The following is a 21386-nucleotide window of genomic DNA, read 5'->3' on the forward strand; positions in this document are numbered from 1 at the left end:
ATAGCCAACAATTACTGAGTGTTTCCTCCCTGCTCAGAATGCCTTACGTCTGTAATTTCATTAATCCTTATTTTACAGAAGTGGCAATACTATTATTACCCCTGTTTTACAGGGGTGGAAACTGAGGCACAGAGAGGCTAATTACTCCCCAACGTCAGGCAGCCGATAGTGGCAGAGCCAGGATTTGGACCTTTAGAGTTTGGAGGTGAGGAAGCGGAGGCAGTGGGTCAACACTAGGCTTTTGAGAAGCCTTGCTGTAAAGGCGAACAGCGACAGGTACAGTAGTGGGTGTTTGCATGCCGGCAGGAATGATCCGTGTGGAGGCTGGAATTGGTGACGGAGGGTAGGCTGAGAACCGAAGTCTTGAGGAGGTGAGAAGGATCCAGGGCCTGTGTCCACGGGGTGGCCTCTCCCGGGAGCATCGTACTGGTGACTCTGAAGTGGACCCTAACTGTTGTGAGCAAGATTACCGCTGGACTCAGCTTCTCCCCACCTGGTCCCTGTTGGCCTCCAGAGGTCTGCTGGGCAACTCCTTGTAGCCCCTGCCCCTGCAGGAAGCTGCTGCACAGGCCCAGCCTTCCCCCTCAGTGTCCCTGGGGCACCAGAGACAGCCCTGCCATCAGGGCCAGAGCCCAGGCCTGCCAGGCAGTTCTGTCAATGCACGGCAGCGAGTCTCCACCCCATGTTGACCATTGTGATCCTTATCCTCATCCTGATAGGCCCCTCACGAGGGGACTTGTGTCGGTCTCCTCAGGGTCTTCACTCACCACTCTCTCCCTGCTGTCGCCACACCAGGCTCCCCGACCTCTCTCAGATACCGAATGTTCTTTCCTGCTCCTTCACCCGCTATCCCTCTTCCACCTGGCTGTCTAGTCTAGCCTCCTATCTCAGCTTAGCAGTCCCATCTCAGACAGCCCTTCTCTGATCGCCCTAACTGGGCGAGGCCATCCTCCTAGCTCCTCCTCTGACCCTTGATGCTGACTTGTTGACAGTGCTTTTCCCTTGTGTCATGCATTTTGTGTCCAGTGTCTGCATTCCATGCTGAATTGTAACTGTCATGAGGGCAAGTCTAGTTTCCCATAGCTGTTTCCAGTGCCTGACATATGGCAGGCACTTGGTAATTATTTGGTGAGAGAACAAATGAATTGGTGAGTGTTTTACAGCCCACTTGGTATTTCTATGGCTCAGATATGTTCCAGATTTTGTTCTCCCCTGCACACATTTCACTACAAATTTTTGAAGCTTTCTTGATCACTTTCATCTTCACGTAAAGGTGTTTTAAGAAAGAATTTAATTCAGTATCTTACTTTGCGGCCATTTGTTTAAAATGGAAAGAGGTACTAAGCTTGCACATTATTGACTCTTCCCAACAGGATGGCTGATTTGGTTTTGTGTGAACCAATAGAGCTTTACAACATCTTGAATCAGGTCACAAAACTATCCAGATTGACTGAACCCAACTATCTCTGTTTATTGGGTAAGTATTTCAAAAAAATATGTTGCGGACAGTGTCCTTCAAACATTTTTGATGAATGAACAAACTTTTGGGGATGGGGGAAATAAATGACTTTAGAAAATTGTTAGACTCAGTAAGCGTGGCTTAAAATTGCTGCTAACTGTCACATACTTGGAAATCATCCCAGATTAAATCTGGAAGAGAAGTTCCTGGAAGACTCGTGTTCTGAGTCCTCTTGTTATTGTTTTTAGTGAAATATTTTAAACATCTAACAAATATATGGTAACACTAGTAAACACTCAAGTACCCACCACTCAGATTTAACATAACGAATACAATGTTACACACATAGATGTACGCCTCTGTTTGTACCCCATCCTGGTCCCGTTCCTTTCCCTGCCAAAGATGACTGCTTCTGTACGCTGAATGCGGTGCTTTTCCTACTTGTAATGTGTTTTTTTGTCCAGTGCTCCATTCCGTGCTAGACTGTAAGCGTCCTGAGGGCAGGTCTAGTTTACCACAGTTATTTCCAGTGGCTGGCATATAGGAAGTGCTCAGTAACTATTTGCAGAAAAAAGAAATGAATTGGTGACTATTCATTTCACATTTTCACTTCCTGTGCAGGCATCCCAAAATAATGTGTGGTTGAAGCATTTACACAACTATACCGTAATGTCCAATCATCCTGCAACTTGCTTTTTCTTTTGCTTAAAACCATATTTTTGAGATCCCGTTCCTGTCTAAATGTGGAGATCTAATTTATTTATTTTAACTGTTAGGTGGACTCTGTATCCATTCCTTATTGATTGCAATGTGTTGCTTGCATTGTGTTGCTATTCTGAACAGTGCTGCATTGAACAACTGTGTGCATCTCTCCTTACTCGTGGGCAAGAATTTCTTCAGGTTCCCTACCTAGAAATGGAATTGCCAGTTGCAAATTCAGTTTCACTACATGATTGTCAAATTGCCCTCCAAAAAGATTCTGTCAGTTTAAACTCCCATCAGCAGTGTAAGAAACATTCCTATCAGTACCTGGTTTTGTCAGCATTTAAAATTTTTGCAATCAGGGCCAGCCTGCTGGCTGAGTGGTTAAGTTCGTGCGCTCTGCTTCAGTGGCCCAGGGTTTCCCTGGTTCAGATCCTGGGCACAGACATGGCACCACTCATCAGGCCATGCTGAGGTGGCATCCCACACAGCACAACCAGAGGCACTCACAACTAGAAGATACAACTATGTACTGGGGGGCTTTGGGGAGAAGAAGGAGGAAAAAATATTTTTTGCAGTCTAATTGGTGTGACCTGTATCATGATGTTTTTTCCCCCAATTAAAAAAATTGTGATAAAGTACACATAACATAAACATTTCCATCTTAAACCTTTTTAAATGTACAGTTCAGTGGTGTTAAATACATTCATAATGTTGTGCTGCTATCACCACCATCATCTCCATAGCTCTTTTCATCTTGTAAAACTGAAACTCTATACCCATCAAACAATAACTCCCTGTTCTCCCCTCGCACCAGCCCTGGCAACCACCACTCTACTTTCTGTTTCTATAATTTTAACTGCTCTTGTTACTAGTGCTGTTGAGTTGATTCCAACTCCTAGGCATCCTGTGTGTAGCAGAGTGGAACCCTGCCTGGTCTTGTCGTGCCATCCTCTCATCTTCTGGTGCTATACCAGACAGGGCTCCATTGTTATTCATAGGGTTTTCATGGCCAGTTTTTTGGGGAGTGGATGGCCAGGTCCTTCTTCCTAGTCTTTCTTGGTCTGCAAGCTCTGCTGAAACTTGTCCACCATGGGTGACCCCACTGGTATTTGAAATACAGGTGGGATAGCTTTCTGCATCACAGCAACACGCAGCCACCACAGTATGACAAGCAACAGATGGGTAGTGTGGTTCTCTGGCCAGAAAACGAACCTGAGCTGTGATGGTGAGAGCGCCAAATCTTAACCACTAGACCACTGCTAGCCTACTCTTGGGACCTCATATAAGTGGACCACACAGTATTTATTCTTTTGTTGACTGGCTTATTTCACTTTGTATAATGTCCTCAAGGTTCATCCAAGATATAGCATGTGTCAAAATTTCCTTCCTTTTTAAGACTGAATAATATTCCGTTGTATGTATTTACTACATTTTGCTTATCCATTCATCCATTGATGGACACTTGAGTTGCTTCTGCCTTTTAGCTATTGTGAATGATGCTGTTGTGAACATGGGTGTACAAAATATCTCTGAGACCCTGCTTTCAATTCTTTTGGATACACCCAGATGTGGAATCGCTGGATCATATGGCAGTTCTCTTTTTAATTTTTTGAGGAACCGCCATAGTGTTTTCCACAGTGGCTGTACCATTTTACACTCCCATCAATAGTAGACAGGGTTCCAAGTTCTCCACATCTTTGTCAATACTTGTTATTTTCTGTTTTTTGTTTTTTTTTAAATAGTAATTGTCCTAATGGATGTGAGGTGATATCTTATTGTGGTTTTGATTTGTAGTTACCTAGTGATTAGTGATGTTGAACATCTTTTCATGTCCTTATTGGCCATTTGTGTATCTTCTTTGGAGCAATGTCTGTTCAAGTCCTTTGCTGATTTTTGAATTGAGATTTTTTTTTTATTGTTGAGTTTTAGGAGTTCTCTGTATATTCTGGGTATTAATCCTTGTCAGACATATGACTTTCAAATATTTTCTCTCATTCTCTGGGTTGCGTTTTACTCTGTTGATATTGTCTTTTGAAGTAGAGGATTTTAAAATTTTCATAAAGTTCAATTTGTCTATTTTTTCTTTTGTTGCCTATGCCTTTGGTGTCATATCCAGGAAATCATTGCCAAATCCAGTGTCATGAAGCTTTTGCCCTATGTTTGTTTTCTTCCAAGAGTTTTATACTTTTAGGCCTTATATTTAGGTCTTTGATCCATTTTGAGTTAATTTTTGTAGGTGGTGTTAAAGGGGTCAACTTCGTTCTTTTGCTTGTGGATATCCAGTTTTCCCAGCACCATTTGTTGAAAAGACTTTCCTATTTATGGTCCCTTGACATTGCGTATGAATTTTAGGATGGGTTTTTCTATTTCTGCAAAAAAATGTCATTGGGATATTGATAGGGATTGCACTGAATCTGTAGATTGCTTTGGGTAGTATTGACATCTCAACAATATCAAGTCTTCTAATACATGAACATGGACTGTTTTTCCATTTATTTTTCTCTTCTTTAATTTCTTTTAGCAATATTTTATAGTTTCCAGAGTACAAGTCCTTCATCTCCTTGGTTAAGTTTATTTGTAAGTATTTTATTCTTTTTGATATTGGAAATGGAATTGTTTCCTTAATTTCATTTTCAGATTGTTCGTTGTTAGTGTATAGAAAAACAACTGATTTTTGTATATTGACCTCATGTCCTGCAACTTTGCTGACTTGATTTATTACTTATAACAGGTCTTTTGTGTGGAATCTTTAGGGTTTTTACATATGCGAGCATATCATCTGAGACTGAGATGATTTTGCTTCTTCCTTTCCAATTTGGATACCCTTTATTTCTTTTTCTTGCCTAATTACTCTGGCCAGAACTTCCAGTACTCTGTTAAATAGAAGTGGTAAAAGTGGGCATCTTTGTCTTATTCCTGATCTTAGAAGAAAAGCTTGCAGTCTTTCACCATTCAGTATAAGTTCACTGTGGGTTTTTCATATATAGCTTTTATTATGTTGAGGTAGTTTCCTTCTATTCCTAGTTTGTTGAGTGTTTTTATCATGAAAGTGTATTGAATTTTTTAAAATGCTTTTTCTGCATCAATTGAGATAATCATGAATTTTTCCCCTTCATTCTGTTAAAGTGGTATATTACATTGATTAACTTTCATATGTTTAACCATCCTTGGCTTCTAGGAATAAATCCCACTTGATCATGTTGTATAATCCTTTTTTTTTTTTAAAGATTTTATTTTTCCTTTTTCTCCCCAAAGCCCCGCGGTACATAGTTGCATATTTTAATTGTGGGTCCTTCTAGTTGTGGCATGTGGGATGCCACCTCATCGTGGCCTGATGAGTGGTGCTATGTCTGCACCCAGGATCTGAACCAGCGAAACCTTGGGCCACCAAAGTGGACTACGCGAACTTAACCACTCGGCCATGGGGCTGGCCCCATGTATAATGCTTTTAATATGTTGCTGAATTGTTTTGCTAGCATTTTGTTGACTGTTTTTACATCAATGGTCATGAGAGATATTGATCTCTAGTTTTCTTTTATTGTAGTGTCTTTGTTTGACTATAGTATCAGGGTAATGCTGTCCTTACGGAATGAACTAGGGAGTGTTCTCTTCTCTTCAAATTTTTGGAAAAATTTGAGAAGGATTGGTATTAATTCTTCTTTAAATGTTTGGTAGAATTCAGCAGTGAATCCATCAGGTCCAAGGCTTTTTTTTTAGTTTAAAAAAATCAATTATATTTTAATAAACACGTGAAGTTTTTCTCTGTGAGAATGAATAGACATTTAGGTCAGAAATTTCAAGAGGTTTGTCTTCATTTTTCAAGACAATAAGTGATAGTCTGAATTAAAGTGTTATATTCCCAAGGAGTGATGGATGAGATCCTTTCTTGACAGCAGCTGTTGGTTGATTAGATATGGGAAAGGCCCTGTCTGGGTACTGGACTGCAGAGGCTACAGACCAGAGAAAAGCTTCAGTGCACATACTGTACTTGACTTATAATTCTGCTTTGGGTCAACTCTGCTGGTAGGAGAGTATATATGTGAATTATAATACTATACCCTTCCCTGTGAATGTACACCCTGTAAAGATCCAGTTTCCTAAGTAGAGTGTTAAAGTGGTCTGTGCAGGGCTTTTCTTTGTCAGGCAATTTTTGATTACTGATTCAGTCTCCTTACTAGCTTTACGTCTCCTCAGATTTTCTATTTCTTCATGATTTAGTGTGGGTAGGTTTTGTGTTTCTAGGAATTTGTCCATTTCATCTAGGTTATCCAATTTGTTGGCATATAATTGTTCATAGTACTTTCTTATAATCCTTTTTGTTTCTGTAGAACCAGTAATAATGTCCCCCTTTTCATTTCTGATTTTAGTAATTGGAGTCTTCTCTCTGTTTTTCTTAGTTCATCTAGCTAAAGGTTTGTCAATTTTGTTTATCTTTTCAAATAACCAACTTTTGGCTTTATTGCTTTTTTCTCTGTTGTTTTTCTGTTCTCTATTTCATTTATCTTTGCTCTAATCTTTATTATTTCCTTCCTTCTGCTAGCTTTGGGTTTAGTTTGTTATCCTTTTTTTAGTTCCTTAAGTTGTGCACTTATATTGTTAATCTGAGATCGTTCTTGTTTTTTAATGTAAGCATTTATAGCTATAAATTTCCTCATTAGCACTGCTTTTGCTGTGTCCCATAAGTTTTGGTATGTTGTGCTTTCATTTTCATCCAGTTCCTAAGTATTTTCTAATTTCCTTCGTGGTTTCTTCTTTGATCCATTGGTTGTTTAAGAGTGTGTTGTTTAACTTTTACAAATTTGTGAATTTTCCCGTTTTACTTGTGTTATTGATTTCTAACTCTATCCCATTGTGGTCAGAGAAGATACTTTGTATGATAGCTATCTTTTTAAATCTATTGAGCCTTAATTTGTCTCCCAGCATATGGCCTATCCTGGAAAATGTCCCATGTCCCTTTGTATGCTGCTGTTGTGGGGTAGAGTGTTCCGTATGCGTCTGTTGGATCTAGTTGGTCTGTTGTGTTGTTTGTTGTCTGTTTCCTTACTTATCTTCTGTCTGGTTGTTCCAGCCATTATTACAAGTAGAGTATTGAAGTCTCCAACTATTATTGTGGCACTGTCTATTTCTCCCTTCAGTTCTGTCAGTTTTTGCTTCTTGTATTTCAATGGTCTGTCATTAGGTGTGTAAGTGTTTACAATTGCTATATCTTATTGCTGTATCAAATCTTTTATTAATATATCATGTCCTTCTTTGTCTCTTCTAAGGTTTTTTTATTTAAAATCGATTTTCTCTGATATTAGTTTAATCACCCCTGCACTCTTTTGGTTGCTATTTGCATGGAATATCTTTTTTGATCCTTTCATTTGCTGTCTATTTGTGTTTTGGGATATAAAATGAGTCTCTTGTAAACAGCATATAGTTGGATCATCTGTTTTTATCTAATCTCTTTCTTTTGATGGGAGAGTTTAATCCATTTACATTTGAAGTAATTACTAATAAGGAGGGACTTAGTTCTGTCATTTTGCTGTTTGTTTTCTATATGCCTTATAGCTTTTTTGTCCTTTGTTTCCTGCATTACTGTCTACTTTTGTGTTTGATTGATTTTTTTGTAGTGAAATGTTTAAATTATTTCTCATTTCCTTTTGTGTATATACTCTAGTTATGTTCTTTGAGGTTACCATGGGTATTACATGCAACACCCTAAAGTTATAGCACTCTAATTTGAATTTATCCAGATTAACTTCAATAGCGTACAAAACTCTGCTCCTTTACAGATGTGTCCCCACCCCTTTCAGCTGTTGATGTCACAAAATTATACCTTTATACATTGTGTGCTCAAAAACATAAGCTCATAATTCTTTTAAATATATTAATCTCTTAAATTATATAAGAAACAAAATGTATAGTTACAAACTGAAGTTAACAATAATAGTAGCTTTTAAATTAATAATTAATTAAAAAATATTAGTCTCTTAAATCATGTAGAAAACACAAAGTGGAGTCACAAACTGTTGTGACAATAATACTAGCTTTTATAGTTGACCATATATTTACCTTTGTTGAGATCTTTATTTCTTTATACAGCTTCAAATTACTGTTCAGTGTCCTTTCATTTCACCTTGCAGGACTCCCTTGAACATTTCTTGTAGGGTCTAGTGGTAACAAACTCCCTCAGCTTTTGCTTATCTGGGAATGTCTTAATTTCTCCCTCGCTTTTGAAAGGACAGTTTTACCAGATATAGGATTCTTGGTTGACAGGTTTTTTGTTTGAGCGCTTCAATATATCAGCCCACTGTCTTCTGGCCTCCAATGTTTCAGATGAGAAATCTGCTCAGAATCTTATTGAGGAGCCTTTGTGTGTGATGAGTTGCTTCTCTCTTGCTTTCAAGATTCTCTCTTTGTCTTTTGAAAGTTTGGTTATAATGGGTCTTGGAGTGGGTCTCTTTGAGTTCATTTTACTTGGAGTTAGTTGAGCTTCTTGGATGTTTATGTTCATATCTCTCGTCAAATTTGGGAAGTTTTCAGTCATTATTTCTTCAAATATTCTCTCTGCCCCTTTCTCTTTCCTGCTTCTGGGACTACCACAATGCACACATTGGTCCACTTTATCTTGCCCCACACGTCCCTTATGCTTTATTTATGTTTCTTCAATCTTTTTTCTTTCTATTCTTCAAACTCAATAATTTCCATTGTCCTATCTTCAAGTTTGCTGATTCTTTCTTCTCCCTCCTCAAATCTGCCTTTGAATTCCTCTAATCAATTTATTATTTCAGTTATTATACTTTTCAGCTGTACATTTTTTAAAGGTTTTCTATCTCTTTATTGATATTTCCATTTTGTTCATACTTCATTTTCTTGACTTTCTCTGTGTGTTCCTTTAGTTTTTTGAACATCTTAAAGAGAAGTGTTTTAAAGTCTTTGTCTACTAGACCTACCATCAGATCTTTCTCAGGGACAGTTTCTGTTGATTGATCTTTTTCCTTTGAATGGGCCATACTTTCCTATTTCTTTGTATGCCTTGTGATTTTTTTCTGTTGTTGAAAACTGGACATTTGAATCTAATGATGTGGTAACTCTAGAAATCAGATTCTCCTCCTTCCCCAGGGTTTGCCGTTTTGTATTATTTTTTGTGTGTAATGTTTTTGGTTTTTTGATTGATGTAGGCTGTCTCTGTGGTGAGGATCAGCCTGAGCTGTAAACTTAAGGTCGTTCCAGGTCTTTTTCAAGCCTGTGCTTTTCCCTGGGCATATGCAGCTGTTTTCTGATTTTCCCTATATGTGAATTTGTTTTTAAATGTTCTAGTTTTTAACGTCTGGTTCCAAAAAAGGGAAAAAGAGAAAAATGAAGGAGGGATAAGAGGATCACCAGCCCTTTAAATTCCCTGGAAATCACTTCAGCCAGAAGGGGAAGGGCTTGCAACAATGTGTGGAGGTGCAGCAACAATGTCCACCCACCTCTTTGACTGTACCTCTGTGAACAGAAGCATCAATGAGCAATCAGGGGACAGATCTCTGATACTTAGAGGACAGTGTACATTTTGCAAACTGGCTTCTGCAAGCCATGTGCAACCTTCTCCAGGAACATATGCACAGCTGCCTGCCGTGGGGCTGGAGGTAGGGGGTGGGGAGCTGCTACTGTGCTGAGAGCTGAAATTGACCAATATTAACTGCAATTTACTGTCCAGGCCTTTCCCTGGAAATTGCAAGCCTTCACTAGACTCCAGAGTTCTGAAATAGTTACATCAGACAGATTCTGCCAGTGAAATTGGCATCTAGGAGGGGAGACAGATTCCTGGTGCTTCCTACTCTGCCATCTTCCCAGAATCCTCTTTTGTATTATGATGTTTTAATTTTCATTTCCTAATTGCTAATAAGGTTGAGCATCTTTTCATGCATTTATTGGCCATTCTGGTTTCCTCTTCTGTGAAGTACCTATTCGTGTTTCTTCCTTGTTTCTGTTGGGTCATTTGTCTTTTTTCTTACTGATTTGTAAGAATTCTTTATATACTCTGAACACTAATCCTTGTCATTTACACTTGTTGCAAATATCTTCTTGTACTCTTTAGAGTTTTTTAGATCTTCTTTCCTTGTGAAACATAACACACTTAAAGAAACATAGTAAAAATAGAAATTTTGAGCTTAATGATTTATCATAAAGCAAACATCCATGGAACTACCACCCAGATCAAGAGAGAATATTGGCCCCCGGAAGGCCTTTTATGTGGTCCTCCTGTCACTACCTATTGCTCCCCATCCAGAGGTAGCCACTGTCCTGCACTCCTTGCTTTCCCTTATGATCTTCCCACCTAAGCATACACGCCTATAGGGTAGTTTTGCCTGGTGTTTGAATTTTATATAAATGCTATCATATAGGGGCTTCTTTTTTGTGTCTGGCTTCTTTTGTTCTCCATTGTGTTTGTGAAATTCATCCAGGTGGTTGTATATAGCTGTTCCTTCCTTTTCACTGCTTTCTGGCATTCCATTCTGTGAATATGTCACAATTCATCCATTCTACTTTTGGTAGACATTCGGGTTATTTTCAGTTTTTGGCTATTACAAATAATGATTCTGTGAACATGTTTGAGCATGTCTCTTGCTGCACGTGTGCACACCTTCCTGTTGAGTTTATTCCTTGGGGTAGGATTGCTAGGTCAAAGGGCATGTGTGTTTAGTCTTAGCAAATAAGATCTTTGGCTTATTTTAAATCATGTTTTATGATGACTTTTATTATATAGCTGTTTTTAAATGGCTGTGGCCACATTGATCAATATTTTCCTTTAAGGTTTATGTTTCCCTGTGCAAGCCTAATTGAGAAATCTTTACAAACTTTAATGTCATAAAACTACTCCTCTGTTTTCTTTTGAAAGATTTTCTTTTCACATTTAAGACATCAGTCCATCTGGAATTTACTTTTAGATGTGGTTTTAGGTAGGAATCTTATTTTATTTTCTTTCTGTATACACAGCCAATGGTCTTGATGCTATTCATTTTAATTATATTTTCTAATTAGTTATTTTCTAATTGCCGGTATGTAGAAGCATTATTGATGTTTTTCTTTTTTGCTTCTTAAAACTTTATTTCAACGTAACTGTGCTTACAGAGTTACACTCATATTGGTTAATAGAATGCAATTTAAGTTTACCTTTATCTGACATAATTTGGACCAAAAACTTGGTACATGGTTTAAGATTTGAAAAAAGGTTTTGTAATCTAGTTTATTCTTCATCTGCTACAAATAAGTCAAAGATAACTCCATCAAATGCTACTATAGCAGGCAGCAAGAACCTTGAGAAGTTTACCTTTGGTTTGCCTCAGAAAAGTAACATGTATTGTACTGTAAGTGTTTACAAAATTGGTGTAAGAAAACATTGTAACCTTTCCATGCCTGTTGATGAAGTTCAGTAACGAATGGATGTGGAATGGGGGACATGGAATGGGGGACAGGGCAGCCTATGCAGCCGTGAAACTGTAAAAGTTCTCTGATTTAGTTAATATTGCACGTAGATATGAACCTACACAAGCCAACATTCAGATAATTTCTCGAATCTCAAGTAACACCATCAGCTCAACTCATCTGCTGAGGTCAGTAAGGAGACATGGCATACTAGCTGTAAGTTTTCCTGATTTATGCAAAAAAGAAAACTGAGTTTCTTCATCAGCTTTTCAGTCCAGAACTGATATTACACTGTAGGCAAGGTATTCCTTCCATAGTCAGCATCCCTGGGGGGCATGTGGTGATGTCTGCCTGCATTGCCATTTGTATCATATGCAGTCATATGCAAAATAGTCCCCAAGGTGAAGACCACATGACTTTAGAAATTACTCTAGAGAATAAAATGGCCCTTCTTGGGAGACAAGAGCAAAACATCCAGTCTTCTTTTGGATAAGAAACCTTATCAAAAAATGTAGCCCCTTGTAAATTATACCTCAAAAAAAAAAAAAAAAAAAGAAAGGAAAAGCAAACATAGCCCCCAACAGAAGAAGCAGCTGTGAAAAAAGAGGAAAAAAATATATCTTAAAATGTCTTGAAAAGCAATGTGAATATAGATTGAAAAGATAGTTAAAAGTGATCCATTTTCATTAGACTACCTAGGATTAGGCTTATTCCAGTATTTTATTCTAGTATTCTAAGTTTATCAGTAGTTACAAAACATCAATTTACAAATAACGTGTTCATTTTTTGTACCGTTATCAAAAGAGAAACTTCTAGCTTTAATTCTGTCCAGTAGTGGGGGAAACTGAAAAATAAAAAAGGTGCAAACAGTTCTATGCAAATACCACATTTGTCAAATGGAAGAACTCCCAACTGGACTAAAAGTTCATATTACTAGCATACTTTTCATTGATAGAGTTTTTAATAAGTACAAATATATAGCATTAAGGTTCAGAACTTAATATAGGCCTGACAATCAAGGCCTTGTTTTCTGAAATAAAGTTCTTAAGTCCTGCTCTATTTCCAGTAAAATATTTTTATAGAGTGGAATGTTTTTACAGTGTTTTTAGACCAAGTGCCCCCATTGCTGTACCAGGATAGTTGCAATTCATTTGAAACTTCACCTGTAGAAAAAGGCTGTCTTAGGGACAGCCAGCACACCCACTAGTTTGTGGAGATTCCTGAAAAAAGGTGATTTTTTAAAAATAAGAGGTTTTAGTTTTCTTTGTATTTTTGTTTTTAGTTTTCTAGTCTTAAAAAATAAACTAGAAATTAGTTGAATTCCCCATGAAGTAATTTTTTTTCTTTGTGGTATGAGCAGTATGAAAGAATCCACTAAAATTTCTTCTGTGCTTAAGATGATTCTTTTTATATATTAATGTTAAAGGTAACTTTCGTAAAATGTGCCCATGAACATTAAAGCTAGTTGTTAGAAAGATTTAACTAGCTTTGTAACTTCAGTTTTAAAACCTAAGTATTTGCAGCTTGATCTTCTTGTTGAGGATGATTGTCAGCCTAGAATTCAACATCACTTCCTAATTCCCATTTGTGCACTCTGTAGGAGAGGAAGATCATTTCCTCTACCCACTCTAGGTCCTTCAGGCTGGTCTTGTGAATTAAATTGACATGAGACAGAATAACAAGAGAAAATCAAAAATCAAACAAAGCTTTATAATATCTATACGTGGGAGAGACCCAGGAAAGCCGAGTAACTCAACAAAATGGCTGAGTTGCCAGCTTAAATGTCGTCGTCAGCTAAAGACAAAGGAGGATGTTGGGGGTAGTGGTTTGGGACTTCAAAGGGGAGGCAGGCAATTCACATGGAAATGGAAAAGCAAAAGTTTGGTAGACAGAACTTTGATAAAAATGGATTTGGCAAGGACCCTCCCAGTCTACTGATACCCAGAGTTAGCTGTGGGACAGGCCTTTTATCTTGAATTTCTTTTAGGCAGTTAGAGGGAGGGTCAGTTTCTTTCAGAGTCTTTTGTTCTTAAAAATAATCAAGGCAAGGCAAAGAGACACATTTTGGGGTGGCCAATTCTGATCCCCCACAACCCCAAACACACACCGTTATCACACAACTTACTCCTCGGGTCTTGGGGGAATCTTCTGCTTCTTTAAATCTTTGGCCTTCGAGTCTTTTATTTCTTAACTGAAATTTAACTCTCAGATTAACGTCTTAACTGTCTCAACTCAAATTCACTCTCAGCTTTTTGACACGTTTTCCGCTTATACTTCATCAATGCTTTTCCTAATCTTTCATGTTGTACTGCCAAAATCTAAAACCTGCCTGGAAGTGATCATCACATAGAAGAAAATAAATAAAATATAAAGTGATTACTTCAGAATAGACCCTGGGAGGTCAGAATTGTTCAAGATTCCCTGTTGGGGTCATACTTTATTTTACTGCAATGAATTACTATTATCAGCAAGAATTGCCAAAAATCCTATATTAGGTTCTTTTGTATTCTTTGATGACTGGCCAGAGAAGCTGCAGAAGAGTTTGGGAGTACCTACTCTTTTTCATACAAAGTGCCCCCCTGGGGTGAATCACAGGATAGACACAATTCATTTGAGGCCTCACCTGTGGAGAGAGGCTGTCATGGGACAGCCACGACACCCACTAGTTTGTTGTGTAAGGGCTGTCTGTGGCTTTGGAATCTCACAAGTGGTATTCTGTATAATTTGAAGGAATACCATGTCTGCTCATTCCGGGTTTGCAGTTTCCAGATATCACTTAGAATTCTTTATTCAGTTGAGTAGCTATATGGACACCGGCCATCTGTGAAAAAAGGCTTTTCTCAAATATATGATTTAACACTGTCATTTAGGAAGGAACTGTACCAAAACAATTCAAAGAAAAAGACTGATGGTTGGTATTTGAGATAAAAATCCATTCAATATAGAGCCCGTGGTTGATTTATTGCAAAATCAAAACTGAGAACTGTGAATTTACTGTGTCCATTCAAAATAAATAACATATGAAATATAGATTCTGGCATAGAGATTGATGCGGGGTCGGTGAGCTGAGGAGTCGAAAGAAAGATTTCTTGGACTCTCAAGATCTGGCAGTAGTGCTCTTTTATTTAGAGAATAGTGTGGAATAGCATGGGAACAGGACCCATGGGCAGTCAGGCTGCTGTGTGGGGACAGGGCCCACGGGCAGGAGGAGGTGCTGCCGCCGCCGCTTCTGCTGCAAACATGAGTGGAGAGTCAGGCTAATTTTAAGGCATAGGTATGTGAGCCATCTCTTTACAAGACAAAGGAAAGAACATGTAAAAATGTTAAAATGGTGTCAGTGCAGGTGGGGTCTGGCCATTGGGTGGTCCCACAACTTTTAGATAACAATCAAATCGGATTAAGTAAAGGCCAGAAGCCACCACCCTAAATCAGTTACATGAGGTTGCCAGACAGTAACCAATTTAAGTTCTTGCCTTTGGCATTGATTAAGAGTTTCTAGAGACAAGGTCATCTCCCTTCTTCCTGGCACAGAGAGTGAGGCACCCCCACAGATGGGGGTTTCCCCCACAAATGTAAATACCTCCTAACAAAAGGCAAGCAAACTCTGCTCCTCAGAGCCTGCCTCTCATCTGCAGTTTTAAAAGTAACCAGCCTAAAATACTCATCATAAACAAGATGTGAAAATCAAAATCTGTGGATTGAACCTGCATGTTTCATTTGCTTACAAACTTGAACACACTAATATTCTGCAAAAAGACAATTGTAGCAAAGAAAACTGCCCTTTTCATTTGTCTTTTGATGTCTTCATTGGCCCTCGGGCTGTTCAGTAGCATGTTGTTAGAAAACTGCTCTTTTGCAAAGAAACATAAAAGCGTCTCTCCAGAGACCAAAATAAACATGTACATATATATGTTTAAAGTGTTACTGTTCAACACAAATGATATTTCTAGAAAAGCGTTAACTTCATGGGTTAAAACAACAATGTGCAACATCTAAAGCCATTAAAGGACCAAAATTTAAAAAAAACACACATCAAAGTCACTGTTTTAATGATGACTAACATACACAGATAAGAAATATTGATCAAAACTCAGGAAGTAAATACCTTGACTGATAGAATGTCGATTGTTGGGAGAATTTTTCTTCAATTTAAATGTCTATCATCTCTCAAAACAATTTTTAAAGTGCTAGCATATATATAAAGCAGGCAAATTCTTCAAGTAATTAATAAAGTTTGCCAGTTTTTATACAGCTAAACAAGAAACTGAAACCAGCAGAGAGTGAGCTATGGATGATTGAGTAGCTAGGAACTAAAGTTCTTTTTTTCTTTTTTGCGACTACTGATTATAGCTTTTAGGTGCTCACCCGCCCATTATTAACTGTGCTGTTTGGCACTATGCTATCTGACTCCGCCTAGGTTCTATAGATAACATCTTCCTGGAGTCTGGGTCACCATGGGAATGGGTGTGTGAGCTGTTTCTCAGGAATTAGAACTCCTTGTCCACTTCAGGCCAGTTGAGACCACCAGCTCATCAACTGGGTCCTCGCAGATGTCCGCAGATGTCCGATAGGTGACCTTTTGATGTCAAGAGGCTAAAAACTCCACCCTCACATCATGCTCACGCCGCCATTTTGTGAACATGGGTGCTATGAAGAGGCATGGGGTCTGACTACGCCTGCACAGATCATCAATTACCTCACCTCTCCTCACCTCCAATCACCTCTCTCCACATTTCAGACCACCTTGCCCCCCATCCCACAAATATCCCTGAGTCCCTATTTTCGGGGAAGCGAATTTGAGGCTCATGCTCTCGCTTCCTCCCATGGCTACCTTGTGAGTAAACTCTCTCTCGGCTGCAATCTCGTCATCTCGGTGTTTGGCTTTCTGGGCGGCGGGTAAAAACGAACCTGGTTCAGTAACAAAACTAAGAGTAAACTAAAGTGAAGCAGGAAGAGAGACAAAGGGAACAAACTAGCGAGTTGTAGCTGGACAAAGCGATAGAAGGCTGTTATACCATCTTGGCCTTCTCGTTTCCATTAAACACTTCGGCTAACAGAGTGGGTGTCTACCGGTTTAGTATACTAACTCCCTTGGATTTGCTAAAATTCGTACAACAATCAATAGGTATACATAATGTCCTAAGGAAAAGAATACAACTCAAAAATCAACATTGGACGTTAAAGCAGTCTTAAAAAGAAAAGGTTGTCTTTCAGTGTGGATGAATATAAAAGGTAAGAGATCTTACAGACTAAGAACTGAAGCCTTGGCCAAAGGTTAATTATTCCTGCCCTTTAGCTGCCTTTTCAAGGAAGTGTATGTTAACCGAATGGCGATTGATTGAAGTGTTTGCTGTAATGTCGTTCCTTTCTAAAAGAACGAGCACAGAAGATAGACACAAAATCTCCCTCAGCCACTTGACTGCCAAGACCTCCTTGCATTTTTTCTACTAGTTTCTTGTGCAACCAGCCGGGCCCCATTCAGGCCAGAATCGTCGCTACCCCCTGACATATTGTCCCTTAGGTCACTTCCGCCATGACCATGGATGCCTTCGTCTTCACTGGTTTCCTGAGACTGATGTACTGCAATGGTAGCAGGAGGTGATGCCAGGGCAGGTGGGGCCCTGCTCCACCCTTTTCTATTGGTGGAGGAAGGAAACTGGTTCTCGCGCTGCCCAGTCGTTACCTGGAGATGCTTTTCTGTGTTTGGATCGCTGTCCCTTTCCTTTTCACAAAGCATAGCGTCAGCCTGACGTTTGCCACCTGAGCTTTCACCCTCTGGCATGTTCAGGTTTTATGCAGAGGATGAAATACTGTGGGTTCCTCCATACTAGCATCAAGACCAGCTGACTCTTCTCTGCCTCTTCTGCTTCTGCTTCCTGAAGAGGGGCCTCTCTGTTTCCTTCCCTTTGGAGATTAGCTCTTGGTCTTTTGACTCCTCTTCTTTTCAGCTTTCCTTGGACGGTGGTGGTGATGTGGTAAGAGCTCCTGGGCACCTGCACTCTCCTTTAGCTGCTGCACTTTCCTTTAGATTCACTCCGCACGTTGGACTTTTCCTTTTTATCGTCATGTGCCGCGTGATGGTGTTTTGATCCATGATGGACTGCATGTAGGACCCTGGACCCGTAAGATTAGTGCCACACAGCCTAGGTGTTTACTAGGCTATACCATGTATGTTTGTGTAAGGACATTCTGTGATGTTCACACAATGACAAAATCACCTAATGATGCATTTCTCAGAATGTACCCGTCGTTAAGCAACACATGACTGTATTATCTTTTTGGGAAGGAAACCTTGTGCCTCCATGTGAAGAGGAAGCTCCATGAGAGGAGGCGGTTCCACCTGAGGAGGCCTATCACACCTGAGCAGGCCCCTCCCACCTGAGCAGGCCCCTCCCACCTGAGCAGGCCCCTCCCTCCTGAGCAGGCCCCTCCCACTTGAGCAGGCCCCTCCCACCAGAGCAGGCCCCTCCCACCTGAGCAGGCCCCACCTACCTGAGCAGGCCCCTCCCACCTGAGCAGGCCCCTCCCACCAGAGCAGGCCCCACCCACCTGAGCAGGCCCCACCTACCTGAGCAGGCCCCTCCCACCTGAGCAGGCCCCTCCCACCTGAGCAGGCCCCTCCCTCCTGAGCAGGCCCCTCCCACCTGAGCAGGCCCCTCCCACCTGAGCAGGCCCCTCCCACCTGAGCAGGCCCCTCCCCTCCTGAGCAGGCCCCTCCCACCTGAGCAGGCCCCACCCACCTGAGCAGGCCCCTCCCACCTGAGCAGGCCCCTCCCACCTGAGCAGGCCCCACCCACCTGAGCAGGCCCCTCCCACCTGAGCAGGCCCCACCTACCTGAGCAGGCCCCTTCCGAGCTGGCTTGCTGCTTTTATTTGATTTACTTTTCATCTTTGTACTTTTTTTCATGTAAGTATTTTGCTTCTTATTCTCTTCTTCTTTGCTGTCCCCCTTTGGCACTCCCTGACCATTTTTGGATTTATTTTCTACCTTCTTTTTCTTTTTTGTCCCAGGTTCTTCCTCATTCACAGGATCATTTAAGGGATGGGCTTCAGCTTCTGTCTTCCTGTAGCTTTTCGTGGTTTTACAGGACTTTTCTGAATTATTTCCTGTGTGCACATCCATCTCTTTAGTCTCTGTTGCTCTTTTGTGGGTTCTGGTGGACACTTGGAATATTGAAGCATTATTACAAGGCTTTTCCTCTTTTGAAACATTTTTTTTCTCCACTTTTACAGACCATTATTGATTTTTTTTATGTTGATATTGTATCTAGCAACCTTGGTGTGCTCTCTGACTAATTCTAATTGTTTGTAATTCTCTTGGATTTTCTACATAGACCGTCATATTTCTCTGTTTATGATGACAGTTTTATGTCTTCTGTTTCAATTCTTATACACTTAATTTTTTCTTATCTTACTACATTGCTGTACCCTTTGCCCTCCAATACCATGCTAAAGAGGAGCATAGTGAGCATTGGACTTGTTTCTCGCTTTACCAGTCAGTATGATGTTTGCTGTAGATATTTAGTAAGGTACTCATTGAGTTAAGGAAGTTGCCTTATATTCCTAATTTACTAAGAACTTTTTTCCATGATATGAATTGAAATTTTTCTGCATCTATGGAAATGAACATACAATTTTCCTCCTTTAATATGTGGTTTTCTAGTATTACATAGCTCCTACTAGATCATGATACATTATTTTTTCTGCACACTGTTAGATTTGGCTTACTATTCATTTCAGATTTTCGCATCTATATAAATAAATGAAATGAGCTTACAATATACTGTGCTTAGTTTCACTTGTTTTCGAGCCATGCAGACTATGTATCAGACTTCTTTTGCTCAAGATTATATTATTAAGATTCACTCATGTTGTTGGATGTGGCTATGCTGTAGTTTGTTCATTCTTGTTGCTAAATAGTGTCAAAGAGAAACGAAGCCAGACACTAGTAAAGTGGTGAGGACAGATTTTAATCGGTAATATTCTATTGCAATAGGGAAAAGAGTCCAGTGTGAACTGAACTTCAGTTCAATTTGCACAGAGAAGACTGGGCATTTTAAAGGGAGAGTGAGGGAGGCGGGAGGGGGTGAGCAGGGGCTCAGTAGAGTCAGGGAAGGGAAAAATTATAAACAGGGGAGGGGGTTGGTCCATGTGAAACCCGTCTGGGCTTGCTAAGTGGCGCTCATCAAAGTTAGGCTCCTCCCCTCTGCAGAGGCTGGGAGATGGGCCCCATCTTCAGATGTTGCTGGAACAGACAGTGGCCCCCTTGAGTTTTCTCAGGCAGGCACTTTACGGGGGGCTGTGGTCATCCTGGGGGTGCGGCCTTGAGCTGTTTCTTAAGGTATCTTAAAATAAAGATATCTTCAGATATCTGAAGTTCTTTTCCCCCATTGATGTATGAGTTCTTTATGTATTCTGGATATAGGTCTTCTGTTAGTTATTTGTGTTACAGATATTTTCTCTCACTCTATGGCTTGCCCTTTTACTTTCTTTTCTGTGGGTCCTTCTAGTCGTGGCATGTAGGACGCTGCCTCAGCAGGGCTTGATGAGCGGTGCCGTGTCTGCTCCAAGGATCCGAACCAGCAAAACCCTGGGCCACTGAAACAGAGCACGAGAACTTAACCGCTCAGCCACAGAGCCAGCCCCCAAAGATTCTTAATTTAGTAGGATTAGATTTATCCATATTTTCTTTTGTGGTTAGTGCTTTCTTATATCTTTTTTTAAAAGGGACTTTATTTTTTAGAGCAGTTTTAGGTTCACAGCAAAATTGAGCAGCAAGTACAGAGAGCTCCCATATACTCCCTTCCCCCATGCAAGCACAGGCCCTCCCACGATTCTCATCCCAAATTGGAGTGGGGCATATATTTATCTATTTATTTATGTTTGAGGAGGAAGACTGGCCATGAGCTAACACCCGTGCCCATCTTCCTCTACTTTATATGTGGGACACCTGCCACAGCATGGCCTAATAGGTGGTGTGTATGTCCACGCTAGGGATCCAAACCCGGGATACAAACTGGCGAAGTGGAGCATGTGAGCTTAACTGCTACGCCGTGGGGCCGGCCTCCCTCCACCCCAGAGTGGTATCTTTGTTAAAGTTAATGAGCGTGCACTGACACGTCATTATCACTCAAAGCCCACAGTTTACATCACTCAGTATTTCACATGCTGTGGGTTTTGACAGATGTTTAATGACATGTATCCATCACTATAGTATCATACAGAGTAGTTTCACTTCCCTAAAAACCCTTTCTGCTCCATCTATTCCTCCCTCCTTCCCCCAACCCATGGTAACACTGGTCTTTTCACTGTCTCCACAGTTTTGCCTTTCCAGGAATGTCACAGAGTTGGAGGCAAACAGTATGTAGCCTTTTCAGATTGGCTTCTCTCACTTAGTAGCATGCATTTAACTTTCCTCTGTGTCTTTGCATGGCTTGATAGCTCTTTTGTTTTTAGCACTGAGCAATATTCTGTTGTCTGGGTGTACCACAGTTTGTTTATCCATTCACCTACTGAAGGACAACTTGGTTGCTCCCAAGTTTTGACAATTATAAAACTGCTATAAACATCTGTGTGTAGGTTTTTGTGTGTTCATAAATTTTCAACCCATTTAGGTGAATACCAAGGAGCACGATTGCTAAGAAGAGTATGTATAGTTTTGTTAGAAATAGCCACACTGTCTTCCAAAGTGGCTGTACCATTTTGCGTTTCCATCAGCAATGAATGAGAGTCCTGTTGTTCCCCATCTCACCAGCATTTGGTGTTGTCAGTATTTTGGATTTTCAACATTCTTATAGATGAGAGAGAGATTTCATTGTTGTTTTAATTT

At 40.1% G+C, this 21386-nt stretch overlaps 1 protein-coding gene across 19 annotated transcripts in view; it reads left to right on the forward strand.

The window, feature by feature from the left end:
* The window catches only part of STYXL1 (serine/threonine/tyrosine interacting like 1), a 62498-nt gene that overhangs the window by 8748 nt on the left and 32364 nt on the right, over positions 1–21386 (forward strand). For 11 of the 19 annotated variants that reach the window (XM_008535352.2, XM_070567719.1, XM_070567721.1 and 8 more), the window contains exon 2: positions 1374–1477. In XM_008535352.2, coding sequence (XP_008533574.1) covers positions 1375–1477 — 103 coding nt within the window. In that variant the 5' untranslated portion in view covers position 1374. Of the gene's footprint in view, positions 1–1373; positions 1478–4685; positions 4742–20877; positions 20918–21386 lie in introns of all 19 variants that reach the window. The other 8 variants (XM_070567710.1, XM_070567714.1, XM_070567709.1 and 5 more) reach the window with 2 other exon arrangements.

The sequence above is a fragment of the Equus przewalskii genome, chromosome 12, assembly GCF_037783145.1.
Source record: "Equus przewalskii isolate Varuska chromosome 12, EquPr2, whole genome shotgun sequence".
Lineage (NCBI taxonomy): Eukaryota > Metazoa > Chordata > Mammalia > Perissodactyla > Equidae > Equus > Equus przewalskii.